At 33.2% G+C, this 22639-nt stretch overlaps 1 protein-coding gene and 1 long non-coding RNA gene across 6 annotated transcripts; both read left to right on the plus strand.

The window, feature by feature from the left end:
- On the plus strand, positions 9968-14085 carry LOC107625195. The gene is made up of 6 exons (XR_001617115.2): positions 9968-10225; positions 10321-10412; positions 10506-10684; positions 11868-11984; positions 13545-13600; positions 13715-14085. It is a non-coding gene; the product is annotated as an uncharacterized LOC107625195 (long non-coding RNA).
- On the plus strand, positions 15612-18035 carry LOC107625196. 5 transcript variants are annotated; one of them, XM_021115728.1, is made up of 7 exons: positions 15612-15870; positions 15961-16072; positions 16679-16734; positions 16855-16893; positions 16966-17082; positions 17704-17794; positions 17985-18035. In XM_021115728.1, exons 2-6 carry the CDS (start codon positions 15997-15999, stop codon positions 17758-17760), a joined length of 345 nt encoding a protein of 114 aa, XP_020971387.1. In that variant the 5' UTR covers positions 15612-15870; positions 15961-15996; the 3' UTR covers positions 17761-17794; positions 17985-18035. The 5 variants fall into 5 exon arrangements, 1 of the variants encoding a protein (XP_020971387.1); XR_002357303.1 differs by having other exon boundaries at positions 16641-16750; positions 16966-17794; XR_002357304.1 differs by having other exon boundaries at positions 16641-16734; positions 16966-17794.

Below are 22639 nucleotides of genomic sequence, written 5' to 3' on the forward strand. Positions count from 1 at the left end.
CTATTTTTATTTTTATTTGTTTATATAGAGTTCGTTGATGACAAGGTAAAGAATCAATTGCATAAGTTCACAGGGTTACAGAAGGAATCTGCACACAAAACAGAGAAAAAGAGCTCACTGGCAAGAAAACACCAGTAAGAGCCTATTTTGGGCATTCAGCGCCCAAAAGGGGCAGCCAGTGGGAGCTGAACGCCAGTAAGGATAGCAATCTGGCGTTCAACGCAAGAAAAGGGCAACAACTGGGCGTTGAACGCCCAGGAGATCAGCATTTGGGCGTTGAACGCCCAAAACAGGCAGTGTTTGGGCGTTCAAACGCCAGAATGATGGGGAGGAGGCAAAATTCATTTTTCTTCATATTTTTTCATTCAAATCTTGATTTTCATACTTCAATTCATGAATTCTTGCATAAACATGTTAAGAACCCTGATTTTTAAAATCCCTAATTTCAAAAAACCCTACCTTAAAAATATCAAATGTATCTTAATCCATAAGCACCAAGCCTCTTTGCAAATTCAATCCAACTCTTCTCAAATCCTATTTTCAAAACAAATCTAATTTTTTTCCAACTAACATCTTCTTCAAATCTCCACATTATCTTTTTCAAAATCTAGATTTATCTTTTTCAAAAATCTTTCATATCTTTTCAATTTTAAACTATATCCTCTCTTATCATATCTTCTATCTTATCTTTTCCAAATCAATCTTTTTATCATATCTTTATCTCTTTTTTTGAAAACCCACCCTCCCTCCCTTTAAATTCGAGTTCGGCCTTCCTCCCCTCCCATCAACAATTGCACCTAGCTCTCCTTCTTTCCCTCTCCTTTCTTTTCTTTTGCTTGAGGACAAGCAAACCTCTAAGTTTGGTGTGTTTATCCGCAATCACTAAGATCATGGCTCCTAAAGGAAAACAACCCACTCCAAGAGGCAAGAAAGAGAGCGTTCCAAAACCACTTTGGAATCAAGGGAAGTTCTTATCTAAAGAACATTCAGACCATTATAATAAAATAATGGGTCTGAGATCAGTGATCCCGGAAGTTAGATTCGATCTGAAAGAAGATGAATATCCGGAGATCCAGGAGCAAATTCGAATCAGGAACTGGGAAGTCCTAGCTAATCCTAAAACGAAAGTGGGAAGGAATATGATCCAGGAGTTCTATGCTAATATGTGGCAGACTGACAAGTATAAAATTGCTAACAAAAATTTTAAAGAGGCCAGGTTGGCTTATCCAAGCGTGATTTCTCTGCTCTGCAAGGACGCTGGGGTAAGGATGGGAATAACTGAGTATATCTCAGTTGAGAAACCAATCACCAAAGCATTAATGGAAAAACAACAAGCACAGGATGATCCCACCAAGAAGAAAACACAGGAATTTCTCCCAGAAATCCCTCAATATGAATACTGGGAGTATCTTGAGACGTCTATCACCAAGATACGGGAAGCTATGGAGCAAATAATAAAAGAACAGAAGGAACACGGTCAAATGCTGACCTATATGTTTAAAGAACAAGAGGAGCAAGGGCGTGACTTAAGGGAATTGAAGCGCCAGAAGTTATCTCTTGAAGAATCAAGCACCCCACGGATCAGAGGAACACCCATTTCCCAGAACAAAGGTTGTTAAATTCCAATTTCTGCGTTAACTCTGTGATAGTGTCATTAGAGAAGTTCACCTTAGGAGTCATATAGTAGTAATTAGTATCTATTTTGATTTTATCTCCAATTAAGCCATAGTTTATTTTTCTCATCATCAACAAACATGAATAAAATAGTAGATCTTTTGAATAAGAGGCAATAAAATCTCGAGTTTTTAATAAGAGAAATTCTAATTAGTTACATGTGGTGGCAATACTTTCTGTCTTCTGAATGAATGCTTGAACAGTGCATATGTCTTTTGAATTTGTTGTTTAAGACTGTTAAATATGTTGGCTCTTGAAAGAATGGTGAACATGAGACATGTTATTGATAATCTGAAAAATTATAAAAATGATTCTTGATGCAAGAAAAAGCAGCAAAAAAAAAAAAAAGCAGAAAAAGCCAATAGCCCTTAAAACCAAAAGGCAAGGGTAATAAAAAGGATCCCAAGGCTTTGAGCATCAGTGGATAGGAGGGCCTAAGGGAATAAAATCCTGGCCTAAGCGGCTAAACCGAGCTGTCCCTAACCATGTGCTTGTGGCGTGAAGGTGTCAAGTGAAAACTTGAGACTGAGCGGTTAAAGTCAAGGTCCAAAGCAGAAAGAAGAGTGTGCTTAAGAACTTTGGACACCTCTAATTAGGAACTTTAGCAAAGCTGAGTCACAATCCAAAGGGTTCACCCAATTATGTGTCTATGGCATTTATGTATCCGGTGGTAATACTGGAAAACAAAGTGCTTAGGGCCACGGCCAAGACTCATGAAATTGCTGTGTTCAAGAATCATCATACTGAAATAGGAGAATCAATAACACTATCTGAATTCTAAGTTCTTATAGATGCCAATCACTCTGAGCTTCAATGGATAAAGTGAGATGCCAAAACTGTTCGGAAGCAAAAAGCTACTAGTCCCGCTCATCTAATTAGAATCTGAGCTTCACTCAAAAATTCTGAGATATTATTGCTTCTCAACCTATTAGTCTTCTATTTTTTTTGTCTAGTTGCTTGAGGACAAGCAACAGTTTAAGTTTGGTGTTGTGATGAGCGGATATTTTATACGCTTTTTGGGGTTAATTTCATATAGTTTTTAGTATGTTTTAGTAAGTTTTTAGTTTATTTTCATTAGTTTTTAGGAAAAATTTATATTTCTGAACTTTACTATGATTTGTGTGTTTTTCTGTAATTTCAGGTATTTTTCTGGCTGAAATTGAGGGAGCTGAGCAAAAATCTGATTCAGGCTGAAAAAGGACTGCTGATGCTGTTGGATTCTGACCTCCCTGCACTCAAAGTGAATTTTCTGGAGCTATAGAACTCGAAATGGCGTGATTCCAATTGCGTTGGAAAGTAGACATCCAGGGCTTTCCATCAATATATAATAGTTCATACTTTGCTCAAGGATAGACGATGTAAACTGGCGTTCAACGCCAGTTCTCTGCCCAATTCTGGCGTCCAGCGCCAGAAAAGGCGTGAATCAGAGGACAAAGGAAAGCAGAGATTCAGAAGACAAAGCATCTCCAAAACTCCAACATATTCTCCATTACTGCATAACAAGTAACCTTTAACCCATACTCTCTTGCTTATTCGCAATTCAACTAATAAATAAAATTGACTTCCTGACTAAGAATTGCAAGATAACCATATATTGCTTCAAACCAACAATCTCCGTGGGATTCGACCCTTACTCACGTAAGGTATTACTTGGACGACCCAGTGCACTTGCTGGTTAGTGGTACGAGTTGTGAAAAGTGTGATTCACAATTCGTGCACCAGAACTATTATTTGAATTTTTCATAGCTTTCAAGCTGCTCTTATCTTCTCCTTTATGTTGATACATTGAATATTCAGCTTTTCTACTTTATCTTTCTTTGTTTTAATAGAAAAAATGCATATTAGTCAGGTATTAGCAAAAGCTATTGAGGAAAAAGACAAAGAGAGTTAAACTTGGAGAAAAATCCATTGAATATGTCAAACTCTTTTGATGCATTTTTGTTTTGTGTCATGAGTCTAAGAGGTTCTCCTTGCTAGGTTGAGTAAGCAAAGATTCTAGCCTAGAGAACTTACCTGAAACAAGCTTGGTTAGAAGCTTGTGTATTCTTTGATAGGATTAAGAAGAATTTTATGGAATTGGTGTTTGTAATTTCTAAAATTTATAGTGAAAATTCTACCATTATTGTGGTGGAGACTGGATGTAGGTTACATTGCACTAAGTGGCTAAACTAGGATACATGATGCAAGTTTCTCTTCTCTATTATGTTTTCTATTCTGACGTTATGAGACAAAACCAAATTATTTTCTGCATAATCATTTAACAAAAACTGCAGAAGTTTTATTTCAAATATGTTTTGGAGACTATGTTTAAGAAGTAGTAAAATGCAGGCGCTAAGTGGGGTAGGTAATTTTCGTTGAACCAATACTAACTTCATTGAATTTTGTTAACAAAAATGTTTGTGCGTATCACCATAGAACAATATTGATTTGTTAGTGTAACAATTAACTAAAAAATTCTTATAAGTCCATTATACTATGGCCGAGCTATAACTCAGTCAAGCTTACATTATAATTCGGTTAATATAATTTGTTACGTTAGAAAATCATTCAAACGTTTTAATTCTCATTACTAGCATAATCATAAATGATGAACGATAACATTAAACACATTTCCTTATAAAATGGCACACAGGTAAAGGAGGGAGGTAAGAAAGATAGTCCAACTTTCACTCATTTAGGATAATTATACTTTCAAATACTAACTTGAGCGTCAGAGTGCTTGCGCAGGTACCCGCTCTCTTTGTTCTACAATAACCAAGGTATAACTCTTCTCAACTGAAGTCTTCCGAGAACATCATCACGAGGACGAGCTATACCAGATTAGTTTGAAGACAATTCTCTCTAGAACAATTCATGCCCACCGTGGGGCTGAGAATTGAAATTTTCTTTGAGATCCACAAATTTTTCTGAAAAATGGCTGATCAACCTCCTCCAACACCATCTGAGCTCCTTCGGATGGCTAAATACCCATGAAGAGGGACAACAAGATGATGATGAATAAGCCGACTCTGATCCAATGCATGTTTTTGAGACACAAAACCAAGAAATATAGCAGCCGAATGCTCAACCTAACGAGTCAAATGCCGCAGGCCCATTTACGATAGATGTCATGAATTTTCAATGGTCCAAAAATTTTGCTTTGCCTATGATATTGAAGCCTTATGATTGCCTAGGAGATCCGAAGAAGCATATAAAAAAACTCCGCTTAATGATGCTAATGAATGGTACTTGTGATCCTATTTTATGCCGTTGTTTTCCTACTTTTCTAGATAGTCTTGCACTTGATTGTTTTTTCTTTGTCTGCATATTCTATTTCTTGTTTTCAAGAACTAGCAAAGCTTTTTGAAGATCAGTTTGCCGCTTCATCCATTTATCTACATGATTTTGATTACTTAAGTATCATTAAATAAGGGCACATGAAAGCCTTCGTGACTATGTAACTCGCTTCACAAAGATAGCTATGATAATTCCAGAAGACCATTGCAGTCATTAAACAAAAAACCCTAGCTAAATTTCGTGAGAAAGAAAAAGGTCAAATGGAGGTGGAAGAACTTAGACAAAATCGGCGATTGGAGAAAAACACAACCAACAAGGACGATGATAGAAGTTGGGACAACAAAAAATATTTTCGTCTCACTCCTCGTTGTAAATCTTACACACAGTTCAATACTAAAAGAGAAGACATAATAAAGGAGATTTTAAATGCCAAGCTCATTCAGCCTCCAAGGAAGGCGAAAACATATCAAGATAAAAAATATATTGACAAATTCAAATATTGTGTTTTTCATAAAAAAAAATGCAGTCACACAACAGATGAGTGTGTTATAACTAAGGGCTTGTTAGAGCAGTTAGCTCAGCAAGGACATTTGGATAAATATATTGATGGTCATATTAAAAAATGAACGAGAAACTCTATAGATAACTTTTCTGGTAGACAATCTTTCAAAGATAAAGGTAAACATGATCAACCTGCTCAACCTCGAGGAATAATCAACTGTATTTTTGGAGGATTCGCTGCTGGTGGCATGACTAGCTCTGCTCGAAAAAGAACATACTGTGCTGTCCTTTCAGTAGAAGGTGCTAATAGCTTACCTCAGCCAAGCCTGACCATTCCAGACGTCACTTTTCAATCCACTAACTTTCAAACAATGACTCCAAACATTGGATGACCTAGTGGTAATATCTCTATAATTAGGGGATCTAATAGTAGTGCTGATATTTTTTCTACTCAACTTTTCAAAATATGAAACTCAGTAATCACAAACTACAACCCTCGTCTGGTGAGGTTGTTGGGTTCTCAAGTGAACGCATTCCTGTTTTAGGATCTGTGTAGTTGATTGTTATAGTCCATATAATATCATTATTGGCAGACCTTTTTTAAATGCTTTTGGTGCTATTGTTTCTACAATTTATCTTTGTGTTAAGTTTCATGTGTATGATGATATTATTGCCATTGTTCATAGTGACCATCGTAAAGCTCATGATTGTTATAATGCCAGTCTTCGCACTAATACTCCAAGACACATGCCAAGCTCACGGGTCAATGCAGTATTCAACTTAGCATAAGCATGACAATTATTGGAGTTAGATCTACGATCAGACATTTAATAAATGGGGTGGTTTGGATATTTTAGGTCCATTCCCGTTAGTACCTGGTTAGGTAAAATTTTTAATTGTTGGTATAGAATATTTTTTAGGTCCATTCCCATTATAGAATTTTATTGATAAAAATTTCATCTCATTTTTATAGAATTTTATAATTCATCAGCATTTCTCTTTAGTTGAGCATCCACAAACAAATGGACTTGCAGAAGCAACAAATAAAGTCATTTTACATGTATTACAAAAAAAGTTAGATGATGCCAAAGGGCTCTGGGCCGATTTAATACCAGAAGTGCTATGGGGATATAATACAACGATACAATCAACAATAAAGGAGACACCCTTCATTTTAATTTTCACTAGCGATGTGATGATTCCATTAGAAATTTCACAATCTTTAATTCGAACAATATTACAACAAGAAAATCCAAGTTCGGATGCAAGGCTAAGAGAACTCGATTTAATAGAAGAAGTCAAACAATAAGTAACACTAAAATATTGAGCAATGCAACATCAAATAGCTCGACGATATAATAAGAACGTTCATCCCCGAACTCTCACCAATGGAGACTTAGTACTGCGTAAAGCCGATATAGCAAGACGATTTTCTTCTCATGGAAAGTTGGCTGCCAAATGGGAAGGACCTTTCATAATAAGCGAAGTACTCAGCAATGGAGCATATCATCTAGAAAATCTTGATGGTACAAAGTTGCCCAATACATGGAATATTGTCTCTTTAAAATTTTATCATAGTTAAAAGTCAGGATAGGAGTCTTTTTCCTATAGCAAAGAAAGAGCCTAACCCAAAGCGGTGATTCTTGTGAGGTTCGGAGGCCGTCTCGCGCCAAATCCTATCGGGATCCACGATGGAGGTATCAGAGCAGGCTTCGTTGGCTCCACCAAGTGGCTGAGATTATTGGGTCGCAGCCTCCAACCTCTGTTGATACTCTTCCTGCATCACACACGAGAGTTATGATTAGGATAATAGTTCAATAATTGACTTTAAACCAAATAAAGTTGAAATTTAAACTAACATAATGGGCCGCTAACCGCTCGTCAGCAAATCTCTCCTTGTTTGCCTTCAAAGTATGAGTATACTTGAAGGTCTCCGCTAGTGTCACCTCCCGATCCAATGACTTAGAATACAAATTAATATATATCAACCAAACAATGAAATAAATTAAACAAACAAATTAAATAATGACAGACAAGTACATATGAAGCAAGAAATCTTAATTCGAAAGTCAAAAACATCATTTTAATTTTTTCGATTTTACTGAAAAATCTTATAAAAATTTCGACAGAGTCTCCCCTAAAATTCGAATTAGCCACCCTTAAAGGGTTCCCTCCAAACCAATTATCAACCATTAGTTTCCCAGTCAAGCATTTTCCAAACAATTTCAGCAGTAGAACTTAGCAAACAGTTTAATAATCCAACATTATTTTCTAGCAATCTCAGAGCCTAATCTAACCTATTCTAACTTATACTAACCATCTAAATCCACTAAAACCAATTCAAGTAACTACTAAAACAATATTAAACCAACATTCGTACTAGTCTGATATTCGTCTTTATGAAGGTTGCCAACCCACCCGTATACCTGGACGACCTGGACGAAGCCTTGCTAGCGACGTTCGTCAGGCGGTGGTGCTTGAACGTATCGTTATCTCTGAAGTAAGCCTCCAACTCATGCAGGATGTTCGGACGAATCTAGTTTGTCAAGTGGTCTTTACTCTGATGAACGTCACGCATCATCTGCTGAAACCACTTAGCGACGCGGTGGTCAAAGTCTTCCTGATGATGACGTCACGTTCTGCATCCCATATGAACTTCTACTGTACAAAGTGATTCACCAAGATTAGTTAGGTGAAATGAAATATAGTTTATATACAATTAAGGAATTCAAGCAAAATTGGATTCTTACCGCCCACTTCTGAAACCACCTCTCTCTCACATCAGCTGGGATCTGTGTGTCGGTCGGCTATGCTTGGTCATACATTGACTTAATAACCTTTGTAATCGCCTGTGTGCACACAATGGGTTCGGTGCAAACCTGTTAGAGAAAAAACTAAACATTCCGAAACACATTGAGCAGACAAAATTAAGATAAACAAGGTTGACATAATCAAACTTAAGCTAAACAAACTTAATATTAAAAAGTTGAACTCACGACTGCATCCCATCTGGCCAAATCTTCAGTCAGATGATGGGCGGTGGTGGAGGCATATCTTGCTCGGGGGCATTGGAGGTATCACCCACCGCAGACTCTGTTGACGGGGTCTTAGGGGGTGTAGCTAAAAGAGGCACTCGATTAGGATTTGGGACCATAATAAATTGCTGGTCCGACGAACCCCCTGTGACATCACAAGGGTCGATGGGGTGGTTGGGATAGAGGGCAGTAACTGGGCAGCCTTGGGGGATTCGGTAGAAGCTTGCCCTCTACCACGACCACGTGTCCTAGTCGACCTACCTCTGTTGCCCATCGTCATGTTTATATAGTTCAATATATTAATAGTTCAATATATTAATAAAATATTAATAACATAACAAACGCAAATAAATAAAAACATAAGAAGAAACTGAACAAATAACAAATAATTCGAATAATGGTTTAGTTTTGTGAATAAAAAACAAGAAATTACATAGTGTTGTCGTTTCAAAATAATTAAATTAGACTAGAGTATTCTAACTTTATTCTATCTTATTTTCTTTTCAAAGTATTCTAACTTTCGTAGCATTCTAACAAAGCATTATAACTCTCAGAACATTCTAAAATTTGAAACAATTTTTCAAAACATCTTAACTAGCAATCCATTCTAAGAAAGCAATAGCAACCAGCAAATATCAATCAGCATAAATCAGTAGCAATATCAATCAACACAAACTAGTAGCAATATCAATTAGCATATGCTAAGGGAACATTTCCAACAATATCTATTATTCATCACTATTATATTCCTTAGTTTTCTTTATTATTTAAAATGAATAATAAAATACTAGTTAAATAATTATTAAACGATTTATATATGCTAAGGAATAACATCATTATTATTGAAAACATATGTTTGAAGACAATTTTATTTAAATATATAGAACACGAAAATATTTGAAATTACTACAACAGATCAATGCAAGCAGAAGCTAAGATACGTTATTATTATATATTCTCAAACTTCTAATTATATAATAAAACCAAGTCTAACAACATAATTCAGAGTCATTATTGTTTCTGTTCATATAATTGATACTTAGACATCAAACTGTGTTAATTTATTTGAAATATTTACGTTATATTACAAACCACAATCATATACAAATACATTATTAACTAGAATTAGTAACCTATATACACAAATACATGATTAACTAGAAATTATCCTAACCTAATCACCTAACATCAACTACAATAGCAACTAATCTACCTAAACTAATTACTAACAATCAACCTACTAAATAAAATTAGGATTAACTAATTACCAAAAATCAACTAACTAACTTGGAATGTAACTAGAAGAGAGAAGATAGAAATCGACGGTTGGAGCAGCAGTGACAGGGCAGTGGCGGCAGGGCAATGGCGGCAAAAACAGAGAACAGGGATGATCTATCCAATGGCGGCGGTCTTACCAGCAGTGGCAGGCACTACAAAAAAAGAGGTTAAAAAGGCATTGATATTAAGGCGGGTTTAAAAAGCCGCCATACTATCCATATATTATGGCAACTTTTGTTGCTGCCGTAATTGGCTTTGTTTATTTTGCCGGTTATGGTGATTACGGCGGTCTTGAACCGCCGTTTTCAACGTATATAAAATAAAAAAAAAAACACAATCCTAGCTCATTCAAAGAAACAATATACGGCGCTCTCATCTCCCTTCTATCTCTCCTTCGTCTCCGACAACGCCGTTCTTCCCTCTAGGGCTTCTCCTCTCTCCGCCGGTTACGATCTCTCCAGGTACCTCTCCCTCTCAAGTTAAACTGATACAATTACTCTGTTAGAGAAGCCGAAACTGAAACTGAAATGTTGTTTTATTTTCTTTTCTCTGTTAGTGCTGTGGACACGAAGATTCCGGCGAGAGGCAAGGATCTGGTGGCTACTAACCTCAGCATTTCAATTCCAGAAGGCACCTATGCCCGCATTGGTGATTAAATTACCGATTTCTTCATTTTTGGTTGGGTTAGGGTTTCAAAATTGTTTTTGATGCTGATTTTTGGGGGTTTTTGTTTCTCTGTAGCTCCACGATCGGGTCTTCCGTTGAAGCATTGGATTGACGTTGGAGCGGGGGTGATACTGTTCAACCAGTCGACGATCTCAGATCTTCTTTCGTGACTTTACCCCCTCCTCTCTCTCTCTCTCTCTCTCTCTCTCTCTCTCTCTCCGATCTCAGATCTTCTATTACTTACTTCTATTAAGGTGTTTCTCCGATCTCCGATCTTAGAAAAAATCTGTCATAGCTTAGTTTCACAAAGCTTACATCCTTATTTGCGATTACTTATTAAGTTTCAGATTTTTCGTGTGATTAACTTTCTATGCGTTGTTATCTTCTTAAAATTATTTTAGATTGTTTATATTTGCGCTCTGTTTATCTGTCGAGAAGAAAATTCTGAATCCTTTGGGATACACTGCTCTGTTTATTATTCTAGTGATACTACTTAAAATATTGCAGAAACATTTTATCACAGTAATCATTTTTAACAAACAAATTAATCAGATACTCATACAGGTGTTGAATTAGTTATCTAATTATATGCACTTTTTATGTAATTTATCTTCACTTTTTATGTAATTTATCTTCACTTTAACTTTCCAAAAAAATTTTGGAGAAAAAAATGAAAAAGAAGAATCTGTCTCTCTTGTTTTAGTGTTAAGAATAATCAATCTGCTTACAGATGCATGATTTATCTATTTTTTAAAATCAGATTTGATAAATATTCTGCTTACCTCAAGTGCTTATATCTTGTGAGCTGCAACTTTGTTTTGATATATTTCTATAATTATAATTTGTCATATTCGATAATGATGTTTGGAATATCAAATCAACTTTTTCTGGAAATTATAGAACTTTATTTAAAAAAAAAAACTTAACATGCGTAATGGTGATCTGCTTAGATTTTGTATTTTCTTAGTTAATTTTAATAAGCAATTAAGTGTAGGCAAGCACGACATTAATATGTTTGAAGTAGACATTTGTAATTGCAATTTACAGTAGTTTCTTAAGACAATTTGAAACCATTGATATACGATGTGGTCAATAAATTAAAAATTAGAAGAAAAATAAAGGAGCTTTAAGTAATTGAATATTCTAATCAAATCTGCAATTGAATCTTTTTATTTTATCAATTAACTGTTTTTCTTGTTCAGTTATTTTTATTTACTCCATTTTATTGTCTTCTCCATTTATTTACTGTTTATTATTGGAGATTTTCTTTATTTAGTCTTTTTCTTTAAGTCGTTGCTTATTGAGATAGAATAAGATTTAATGGTTGTTACTGTTGTTGTCATATATTGATTTCTAATATTGATTTTTGTGTTCAAAATTCCAGATGCTTTGAATTTCTAATATTATTTTTTGTGTTCATATACTGTTGTTGTTAAGAAAATTGCTCGAATTCGACTCGGCAGTTAACATTCTCGTTAACTCGGCCGGTGTTCTTGATAGCAAGTACTCGACCATAGCCAACATTGCAGTGGAGGATTTCGATCACATTTTCAGGTACTCTAAATAGTTATTGTTTCTGGTTTTCTATTCCAAAAGTGAAACTAAACAGTTAGGATCAATTGATAAGCCTTTTATAAATTGTTGGCAATTGATTGACAGAATTTTAGTTTAGTTAGTCAAGTAGCTGCATAGTATTAATATGAGTTAGGATTCAGAAAGTAGAAATAATTTTCCAGTATAGGTGTTCTTGCAATAATCAGATTAGTGCTAAATTTAATTTGTCTAATTCCGAATTACAATTTTTTCTTGTAAAATTACAATTACATGCAAGTTAATTAATTAAGTAGAAGCAGTACTATAGGAGAAGTACACATATTTAATTATTTAGTGATACCTTTTCTGCACTTGACAAATGCAGTAAGATTTAACATTTATAGAGGTTAATGGATTTTCAAGTGTGTGCCTTTAATTAGGTTGTGTGCAAATTATATTTTGATGAAATATTGGTTATTATATATATAGGATTATTTTATGGTCAGATATCTATTAATTTAGATATTATGGTAAAAATATTTAATGAAAAGACTAATTATTTCTTGATTTTAATTAATAATTTAGAATGGTGCCTTTTTTTTCTTGATGTGTATAGAAAAGAATGAAAGAAAAAAAAGTAATAATATCTCCTCCAAAATGGAACAGATGTGCCTATTCTGGTTCTCTTACAAGTGGAGTAGGAATGCCAATACAAAGTGCAATTTTGGGGAAACCATCAGAATTTTCATTAAGTATTTTTTATTTATTAATTAATATTTTTCATTGTAATTAACTTGCAATAATCAGATCCGAATGATGGTTAGTCATCACATCAACATTGTCCTTGTTCATTTCAGTTTCTTTTTCATCACACTTTCTAGCTTGGGTCTCTTGCATTGTGTTATGCTGTCTTCACTCTATTTTCTTTGTTTTTGCACTCATGAGTTATCTTCTCTTGTTTTCTGTTTCCACTTTCCACTATAGTTCTGTTTATCCAGCTGATCTATTCATTTTTGAGAGTTGAAATAATGTTACTCTTTATCCACTACAACTTTTTATATTTAAAAGTTATTCATACTAGATTAGAATAAAATCCCCCTTTTATTCTCCTTAAAAATAAATTTTCCTTAACATAATTATAATATTTGGCCTTGTTTGGTTGAACAAGACAGAGGAATTCCCCTTAAAGTCAGTTTGTTTTATTTTAGATTGCATCTTGCACATAAAATAGGTAGTAAATTACTTCGTGTTTTTCTTTGTTGTAATGGACCTAGGATTGAATTATTTGGATCTGACAAATGCCTTTCCTGAGCCTCTTAAAGCCATAAATCCATTGGCATAGGATGCCATAAAACTAAAAGCAATTAAAAGGAGTAGTTATATGTGTTATCAGAAGGGATGGTCTGAAAGCAATACAAATTAAGTAGTTATCAATTAAATGTTTAATCACATGGGATATCCTGAAAGCAATTTAAGTATTTATGAAAGTCCATTGACTGAAATTTGCTTGGCAATTCATATAAACATGTTGGTGATCAGTCATTTTGTCAATTTCTGAACAGTAGATGTTTACTCTTGCAGGATGTACAGTATGAATCCCTTGAATCTATGTACAATACCAAGCATTTTGTGGCAAGGTAAATAGTTGGTAACCCTAACATTGATAATTTAAGTTGCATTGGCATTTTGTAGTCCTTATGATATGGCCTTAACATTATATTAATTATCACCATAATTTCAATTTATAACAGCCGGCTTGATAGAAATTCCCTGACAGGAGAGGTTCCTACAAATCGTTGTAAGAGATGAGTTTGGATAATGAAGTTGGAACAAGTTCTCAGGATGAAACTCACACAAGAGACCAAGAAACTAAAGCAGGCTTGTTTTAAAGTTACTTACAAAAAGAGGAAACTTTTGGCCTCCAAATCTTATTCATCATCAATTAGCTAAGTTACTTGTCCTGTATATTCATATTCTAAGTAGTAAAAACAGTACTTATTAGATGGTTTAAATATATTATTAGATATTAACATAGTTTAGGGAACTGGATGGTAGATTTGACTGATTAGTGTTATTGCAATGCTTGTATTTTGGTAAGTTTAGTAAGATAAGGATTTGTATAGGAGTTATTAAATTTTGATTTTCAATAATAAAAAATTATATATTATATTAATATTTTGTTTATGAGTTATATAATATTTCATTTATGGATTATGATTTTTTGCTATTGTGAAATTTTAATCACAAAATTATTTATTTAATGCGATAAAAATAACAGTAAAAATTATTTTTTTAAATGATAAAAAATGTCACTGTCAGGGTAAAATGGCGGTTTAAAAATGCCATTTTAACCAACCAAAATGCTACTGTCAAGGTAAAAATGGCGGTTCAAAAATGCCGTTTTAACCCACCAAAATGCCACTCTGTCAGGGTAATAATGGAGGTTCAAACCGCCGTTTTAACCTATCCAAAAACCGCCATTTGAACCCTGGAAATAACGGCGATTTGAACTGCTGTTTTAACCAACCAAAACGTCACTCTGTCAGGGTAATAATGGCGGTTCAAACCGCCGTTTTAACCTATCCAAGAACCGCCATTTTAACCTTGGAAATAACGGCAGTTTTGAACCGCCGTTTTAACCTGTCCAAAAATCGCCGTTTTAACCCAGGAAATTGTGGCGGTTTCACTACAAGAAAATGAAACATTTGTAACAAAAAATTTGTATCAAATTTAAAATTGTTACAAAAAAATAATATTTTGTAATAATAATTTTTTATTGTTACAAAAGAATAATGTTTTGTAACAACATTACAAGTTGTTACAAAATATGATAATATTTTGTAACAACCTGTTTTATTTTGTTACAAATTATGTTAGTTTTTGTAACGATATAGTGTTTTGTTACAAAATATTCTAATATTTTGTAACAAAAAAAAATTAAGTTGCAAAAATTCAAAATATTTTGTAACAATTTTTTCTTTTGTTTCAAAAACTCCAATTATTTTGTAACAAAATAACTTTTTGTTTCAAAAACTTCAGTTGTTTTGTAACAAAAAATTAATTTGTCACAAAATTCAATATTGTTTGTAACAAGTTAATTATTTGTCACAAAATATGTTGGTAATTATGAAATAATAAAAATTTTATATAATTTGGACTAAATAATTAATATTTAAAATATTAATAGGAAAATAAAAAAATTAATTATATTATTTCTAATTTTTGGATTTGAACATTTTATTAAAAGTAATTTGTAAAATTGATGAACAAATAGTATTTTTATACATTATTATTATTGGGGTAAAATTTATTCTTAATTACTATATTATCTCCACTTTTATTTGAAATTACAAAATTATCCCTAGACCTATTTTTACTCAAAACCTAATCCACCCTCACTCATCACCCAGCCGCAGCCCTTCCCCAAACCTAAACGCCCTCAGCAAACTCATCAAGCTTGAAACACACACAGCAGCACCGAACTTAAGAAACAAAAAGGGTAGAGAGGAGAGGGATTCACAGGAAGAAGGGGAGGGGAGAGTGAAGACGGTGCCGGCGGGCGTCACTGCCGCCACGCCGTCGTGTCGCGCAGAGAAGAGAGAGGTTCGAGCCGAGGAAGGAGAAGGAGGAGAAGGCCGCGTTGCCGCCACCGGGAGAAGCATCGCGTCGCTGCCGCTGTCCGAGCTGTCTTCGTCGTCGCCGATTCCCTTCATTGCCGCCGTTGTTAATGAGCCCAGTCGCCGCCGATCTGGTCTGAGGGTGAGGGAACGCGAACAGAAGGGAAGACGGGGAGCCACCGCCGCTGCTGGCTGAACCCCCCAGTGCTCCATATGGCCTTTGCCATCTGGAACCGGCTTTGCCATAGCTGAAAGTTGAAAGTACAGCAACAAATAATAGTTCATAATTTGTGAGTACAGCTTAAGTAATGTGTCTTTTGTGGTTCATTTTCATATCATTCATGCAATTTGGGATTTTTTATGTATGATTCATTGAACAGGCACCCCTTACCGAGGAGTTGTTGTTTAGGGCATGCATGATACCTATGCTACTGTGTGGAGGATTTAAGCCATATGGTGTCATACTTCTTTGCCCTATTTTCTTCAGCCTGGGTAAGTTCTCAGATGTCAGTTCTACAAAAATGGATTTGGTTTGTAGCTATGTTATAGAGTTGAATTTTGTGTTTATATACAAATGCTAATCTCATGGCACTTAATAATTAAGCATGTTTAACAGTTTATGAGAAGTCATAAAGCATTCATTAGTGTAAGTTAGGTTTTATATCATTGACATTAGGCCATGTTTGTTCTCAAGTTCATCATGATTTTTGTGTTCTACTTTAGGGATCAATATTTATTTCGCAAGTATTATTTGATTAAAATTAAAATAAGTACCTGGGTTTTCATTTCAGTCATCTGAATGAATACTAACTGCTAATTTTAAGGGTACGTGTAGCACAGCCCATGCACTTGCACCCAGATTTGCTAGTCCATAAAACATTCAATAACTTCCATCTAGATGTAAAGTGAAGAAAGTAATTAGTAAAATAAAACTATTGTCCTTTTCAACCATATTGCTTAACGAGAAGTTTATATTGTCTTATTCAACTAAATGGTTAAGGAGAAGTTTAGCTGCATGATTGGTCAAACTCACAAGAATTATTGTCCTTTACAAATGCAGTGCCTAATTGGAAGTTTTACTGCATCATTGGTTTGCAGCACATTTAAATCATTTCATGGAGATTTATGCCAAGCAAAACAACAGAATAAAAAAGGTTGTTATGGTTATAGGTACGCCCAATGTGTACTTTATTTATCAGGTTCCTCAATTTTGTTATCTAAATCCCCCTATTCGAATTGTTTTCTCTTATCTTGAGATTTTTGCTCATTTCTAGGATATAAGTGCTTCCGTCGTCATCTCTTCTCGCAAGCAGGTCCTTTTCCCTTTCTCTTCCTCTTTGCCTCCAATTAATTATATTCATTACTCAATTTCCTTGTTTCTACAGCAAAATGTTGAAGAAGCTGCAGAGAAACTTAGGGCTAAAGGAATTGAAGTTTTGACCCTTGTTTGCCATGTCTCCAACAATCAACAGAGAAAGGATTTGATTCAAAAAACCGCACAGGTCACCCTTTTCTATTCATTTTTATCGAATGCATTATCCTTTATTAAAATTTGTTTGAATGCTGTTGAATATGCTGTTAAACATTACATAAGTGTGGAAATATAGATGTGATTGTGTCAAACGCAGCTGCAAATCCTTCTGTTGACCCTATTTTGCAAACCAAAGACTCTGTTCTTGACAAGCTTCACTTGCCCTGCAAAGTGTTCCTTGAACATCTAACAAAACTGCATATATCTTCTTGTTTTTAAGTCTTATAATTATTCGTAATATGCTGCATAGGCCTTGGCTGCTGAGATGGCCCTAAACACTCGTGTAAACTGTATTGCTCCCGGTTTTGTGCTAACTAATTTTGCCTCGTTTATTACCAGTTATCAATCATTATCTGAATACTGTTATCATGATTAAGTTGGAAAATACATAGTACAAATATCGTTGTGTTGGAGCTGATAGTTACACATCTATTACGGATAACAGAATCTAAGTAACAGAATTGAAAAGCCTGTGACTAACGGATTTGACTGTCACAACAGAATTGACAGATTTAGTTATAATCAAGATATTTAGTTGTATGTTTTGGTTATATTCTTTTGGCTAAGCACTAGTGATTTATGGTCACTGTAGAAAATTCAGAGTTTATTTGAGGAGCAACAATCTCATACAGCAGAATCTACAGATTGAAGTTTGTGAAAAGTTCATGTAACCTACTTTCCAGGTAATGATACACTTTAAGGTGTTTGTTATAAATAAAGAAGGTATCATATTATATCTTAAATATATCATAGAATATCAAAGCATATCTGTCAAAATTTTTCTAAACATTTTGGATAAAACTGAATGGATAAAATTATAATTAGTGTTATATCTTGTTTCTAATTTTTTGTTTCGGTTTTTCTTATCTACAGGAGTGCTGAAATGGTGACCACATGCTACCTTGAGGGCTCAAGAATATTTTGATTCATAGAAAGACTAATCTATATTAGAACTTTTAACTTTTGGTTGAACTTATGCAAGGCATATAACTTGTAGAACTAATCAATGTACTCACTAATGTTATTTTGTTTTAAAACAACTTTAGCGAAATGAGGCATCTTTGAATTATGTATCTTTTTGCATATTATATGAATGTAGACTTGTTTATTAGAATAGTTAATATATTAGTTAATTTAAAAAATAATTTAGTAAATTATGCATGCAATTTGTATTGAAAAAAATTGTTACAAAATAATTAATTTGCTTTTGTAACTAAAGAAAAAGACGTTACAAAATCAAGTAACATTTTGTAACAAATTTTATGATACGAAAAAATAGATTGTTACCAAAAATACCTTGAAGATCAAAATTTGTTACCACTTTTGTAACAGCTTCCGGTTTTTTGTATCAGAAAAATTCATTACAAAATACCACTTTGAATTGTAACAGTTTCATTTTTTGTTACAAAAACTTTTTGTAACGGGACTTACTGCAATGGCCGCTTTTTTTGTTACAAAAACCATTTGTTTCAAAAATTTCGTTTTTCTGTAACAATTTATTTTGTTACAAATATTGTTTTTTCTTGTAGTGTTTTTTGAAAACCGCCGTAATAACCAGAATGGCACCCAGAATTACGTTGCTTTCTAAAACCGCCGTTCTTGGTAATAATGGCGGTTCAAACCGCCGTAATTACCTAAAAAAACCGCCGTTTTAACCAGAATTTTTTGTAGTGAGGGCAGTGCAATAGCAATGGCAAGGCAGGGCAGCGGCGGCAGCAGGACAGGAGGCGGCGGCAGGGGAAGAGGTGAGGGATTTAGAGAGAGCACGATTACCGTCAGATTTACTGGCAGATTAATCCGATGATAACGTGCTTTGTGCAACCAAAACGCAGCATTTCACTAAACTATGTTCAACGTCAGATTTACTCGCCGGTAAATCCGACGGTAGATAGCGCGCCAAAATTTATTTTTCTCTCTCCGAATATTACCATCGATGTTACTGTTGGAACATAAATTCTGGCAATAATATTTTAGTACGACAAATTTATTCTCATAATTGACGATGAATCTGATGCAAAACTCGCGCTAAAGTCCAATACTAAATTTGACGATAATCTAACAATTTTTAACGTTTTTTTATAGTGTTTTATTCTATTATAGAAAAAGCAAACACAAATTTAGAGCAAGAAAATGACTAACCTTTCTAGCTCATGTTTTCCTTCATCCTTCGTGTGAAAACGTTTATATGAATAAATTCTACAAGTTTCAAAAGTTTATCTCAAAGGAAAACCTTTTCATTTGTTTTGCACTCTAAAATATTTTCAACTTTTCATCTCCTTTAAATCCAATCCACAAATGTCCCTTCAAAACTATCAACGACCCATATGTTTTTAGAAAACTGAAAGGATACGGTGTTTAATGCAACTCTCAATTCATTTATTGTCACTGCAGGTTAACAAAGCAAGTTCAGTTTGGGGACTTTATGCTTATATTAACCGAATCATAACGCATAAAATATAAAAAAGTTCAAGCTACTTTATTAAAACTGTTAGGTCAAATTTAGAGGTTATGATATGTTCTGTACATTATGATCGAGCTATAATTCGGTCAAGCTTATGTTATAATTCGGTTAATACTTAATACAATTTGTTATGTTAAAAATTCATTCAAACGTATAAAATATTTTTTTCTCGTTACTAGCATAATCGTAACTAATAAACGGTAACATTAAACACTTTTCGTTATAAAATGACAAACAGGTAAAATAAGAAGATAAAAAAAATAGTCCAACTTTTACTCATTTAAATAATTATATTTTTATATACTAATTTGAATATTAAAGTGTCTTCTACAGATATTCATTCTCTTTGTTCTATAATAATTGAAGTATAACTCTTCTCAATTAAAAGCTTTTAAAACGATCATCACAAGGACGAACTATACCAATTAGTTTAAAGACAATTCCTTTTAGAACATGCTGCATATTCAAAAATTTTAAAGTCCCTAAAAATCTCAATATTGGACACCTTTTATTCTTTTTTACTGCAATTCTTCAATAACTTAATCATTTAAGTTTTATCATAAAATTTATTCAATAATTTGCGTAATACTTTTCTAGAAGGCCTATAAATCGTAATAAAATTTTTGGAAAACCTATCTATCTCTTGTCACTCTTTCTTCAATAATAATTCCCCCGTATTATTTATCCATGATACGGATTGCGGGTGCTTTCCTTCGTTGGCATGCGAATATGTGGGACCTTCAAGGGAACACAAAATCACAAATTTTAAAGAGAGCCGGTACACCCCTTAACATATATGAACCACAACATAAATGACTACTTAATACTCACCCATGATTGTAATTTTTGTTTTTAATATTTGTTTACCGTGGTATCTTTTAACTCAATAAATTAAAGATTAATTTATCACAAATTAAAATTTTATTTAAATATTTTTTATTAATTAATAAATTATTACATGCACAAAATAAAATTTACATTTACAATATTTATTTAAATAAATAAGTAATTTAATTTTTTGACTAACCAAGTTAGTTCTCGTAATTGTAATCCTAATTGTCCTATTCGAAGACTTAGGGTCCGTTTGGATAGGTTTATAAGTAATTTTTTTTTTATTTTTAATTTATGAAAATGTGTAGTATTAATGTCCGGTACAATTTTTAAAACAAAATTGTAACTTTCTAAAAAGCTATTTTGGTGCTTAAAGAGAAGTGAAAAAAATGACTTCTCTCATATTACGTTCATATTACGTTCGTACTGTATTTATTGTCTTGTTTACTATTGTGTTTGTTCCTTAATGCTCCACGTTAGTGTGTTGAGCTCCTTTTCTTCAAAAAAAAAAAAAACTTCTCTCATAATAAAAAGCTTTTTATCACTTTTCTCTTAAAATAAATACTTTTAGAACTAAAAAACTAAATACAAAATAACTTATTTATAAGCTACTTTTAATATAAGCATTTATTGTGTAAGCTATTTCTTCAAAAGTAACTTAATTAAGTTGTTTACCCAAATTGGACCTTAATCTGGTCCCGAACATTTTAGAGGCTAATTTGGTGTGATTTCACTAGGTTTAGGGTCGAATAAGAGTATCAAAAATAGATCTAGTCATTATTTCGAGTCAGGTCCGGTTCAAAGCGAACTCGGCTTCATCCGTCTCATGTGCACTCTAAGTGAACTAAAAAATATTTATATATTTTAAATTAGTTTCAATATCATATTATATTAATTATAAATTTATTATTTTATTTTTAATCACACTTGTTGAATTAAAAAATAGATCAAAAAAGCATCAAATTAGAATTTATGGACAAATTCAAGCTCCACTATAAATATTAATTTTTCGATAACAAATTTCTTTCTTATAAAAAAATACATCATAAATAAATATTTTTTATAAATAATTTTTTTTTTATAAATTATTATTAAAGCTTGAAAAACCCAATTTTCACCTTATTTGGATCCTGTATAATTGTGATAAAAAAAATTTAAATTTCATCAAATCTAGGATCGGATTAAAATCTAAAAAATAGACCCGTATATATTTAGAATCGAATCTAGATCAGAAATATGTATACGTTGGTTAAAGTGTGCTAGGTTGAGAAGCATCAAATAATTAATATATTGATATTTTGGATAAATAATTAATTACGCACGATGATGCCTTTTCTTGGGTCCATAGATCGATTCGTGTTTTCCTTACACTTTTCCAATTTTCTCATCACATGAAGACATTTATGAATGAATTAAAGGGGTAGATGCAAAGTGGGGGTGGGTCTATAGCCATGACAATTATTTTAAAATTTATCTTGGAAGGGAAAGGACTTAATTTATAAGCATGTAACCAGGGTGGACTTAGATAAAATATTAGAGGAGGTCAAAAATATTTATATAATAAATTAAGACTAAAATAAAATTTTAAAGAGGGGCTAAATTGAAATTTACATATAATTTACATGTAAAACATTAAAATTAGGGGGACATTGCCCTCCTTTCCTACCACCTGGCTCCGCCCCTCCATGGAGCATTTGAAATTAAAACAAAATTATAAAAAAAAAAACCCAAAAAGGCTATTACCAATTATTAGGTAAGTAGTAATGAAATGATTAATATGGGGTTAAGCTGGTGTGTCGTAATCATCATGACTTCTAGAACATGATTAACACATAGTAACTAATTAAATACTATAATCCATTCCTATATAGGGTTTGCTTGGCATAATCTTTCGATTATAATAAATGATTATTGAGCTTTTCTAGTAACAATCTACTGTGAGAACTTGGTTCCGTGACTCTTCTCAATTCTCACTCTTAATTTAACAGTGAATACTTTCTAACGAATATATATGAATTTTTGTTTCTTAGGGGTTTTTTCCCCATTGAACTAACCTAATTACCTAACCTAATAAGATAGATCTATGAAAATCATGTATTGGAAAAGGAAATACTGACTAATGATAGTAGTTAGACATCTGAATCAATATATAGTGATTGATGAATAATTAAATTATAAGTATACAGTTTTTTTTTATATAAGTAAATATATTAAAGTTGGAAATTATTAGTAGTAG

This window comes from Arachis ipaensis, chromosome B02 (assembly GCF_000816755.2).
Source record: "Arachis ipaensis cultivar K30076 chromosome B02, Araip1.1, whole genome shotgun sequence".
NCBI classification, from domain to species: domain Eukaryota; kingdom Viridiplantae; phylum Streptophyta; class Magnoliopsida; order Fabales; family Fabaceae; genus Arachis; species Arachis ipaensis.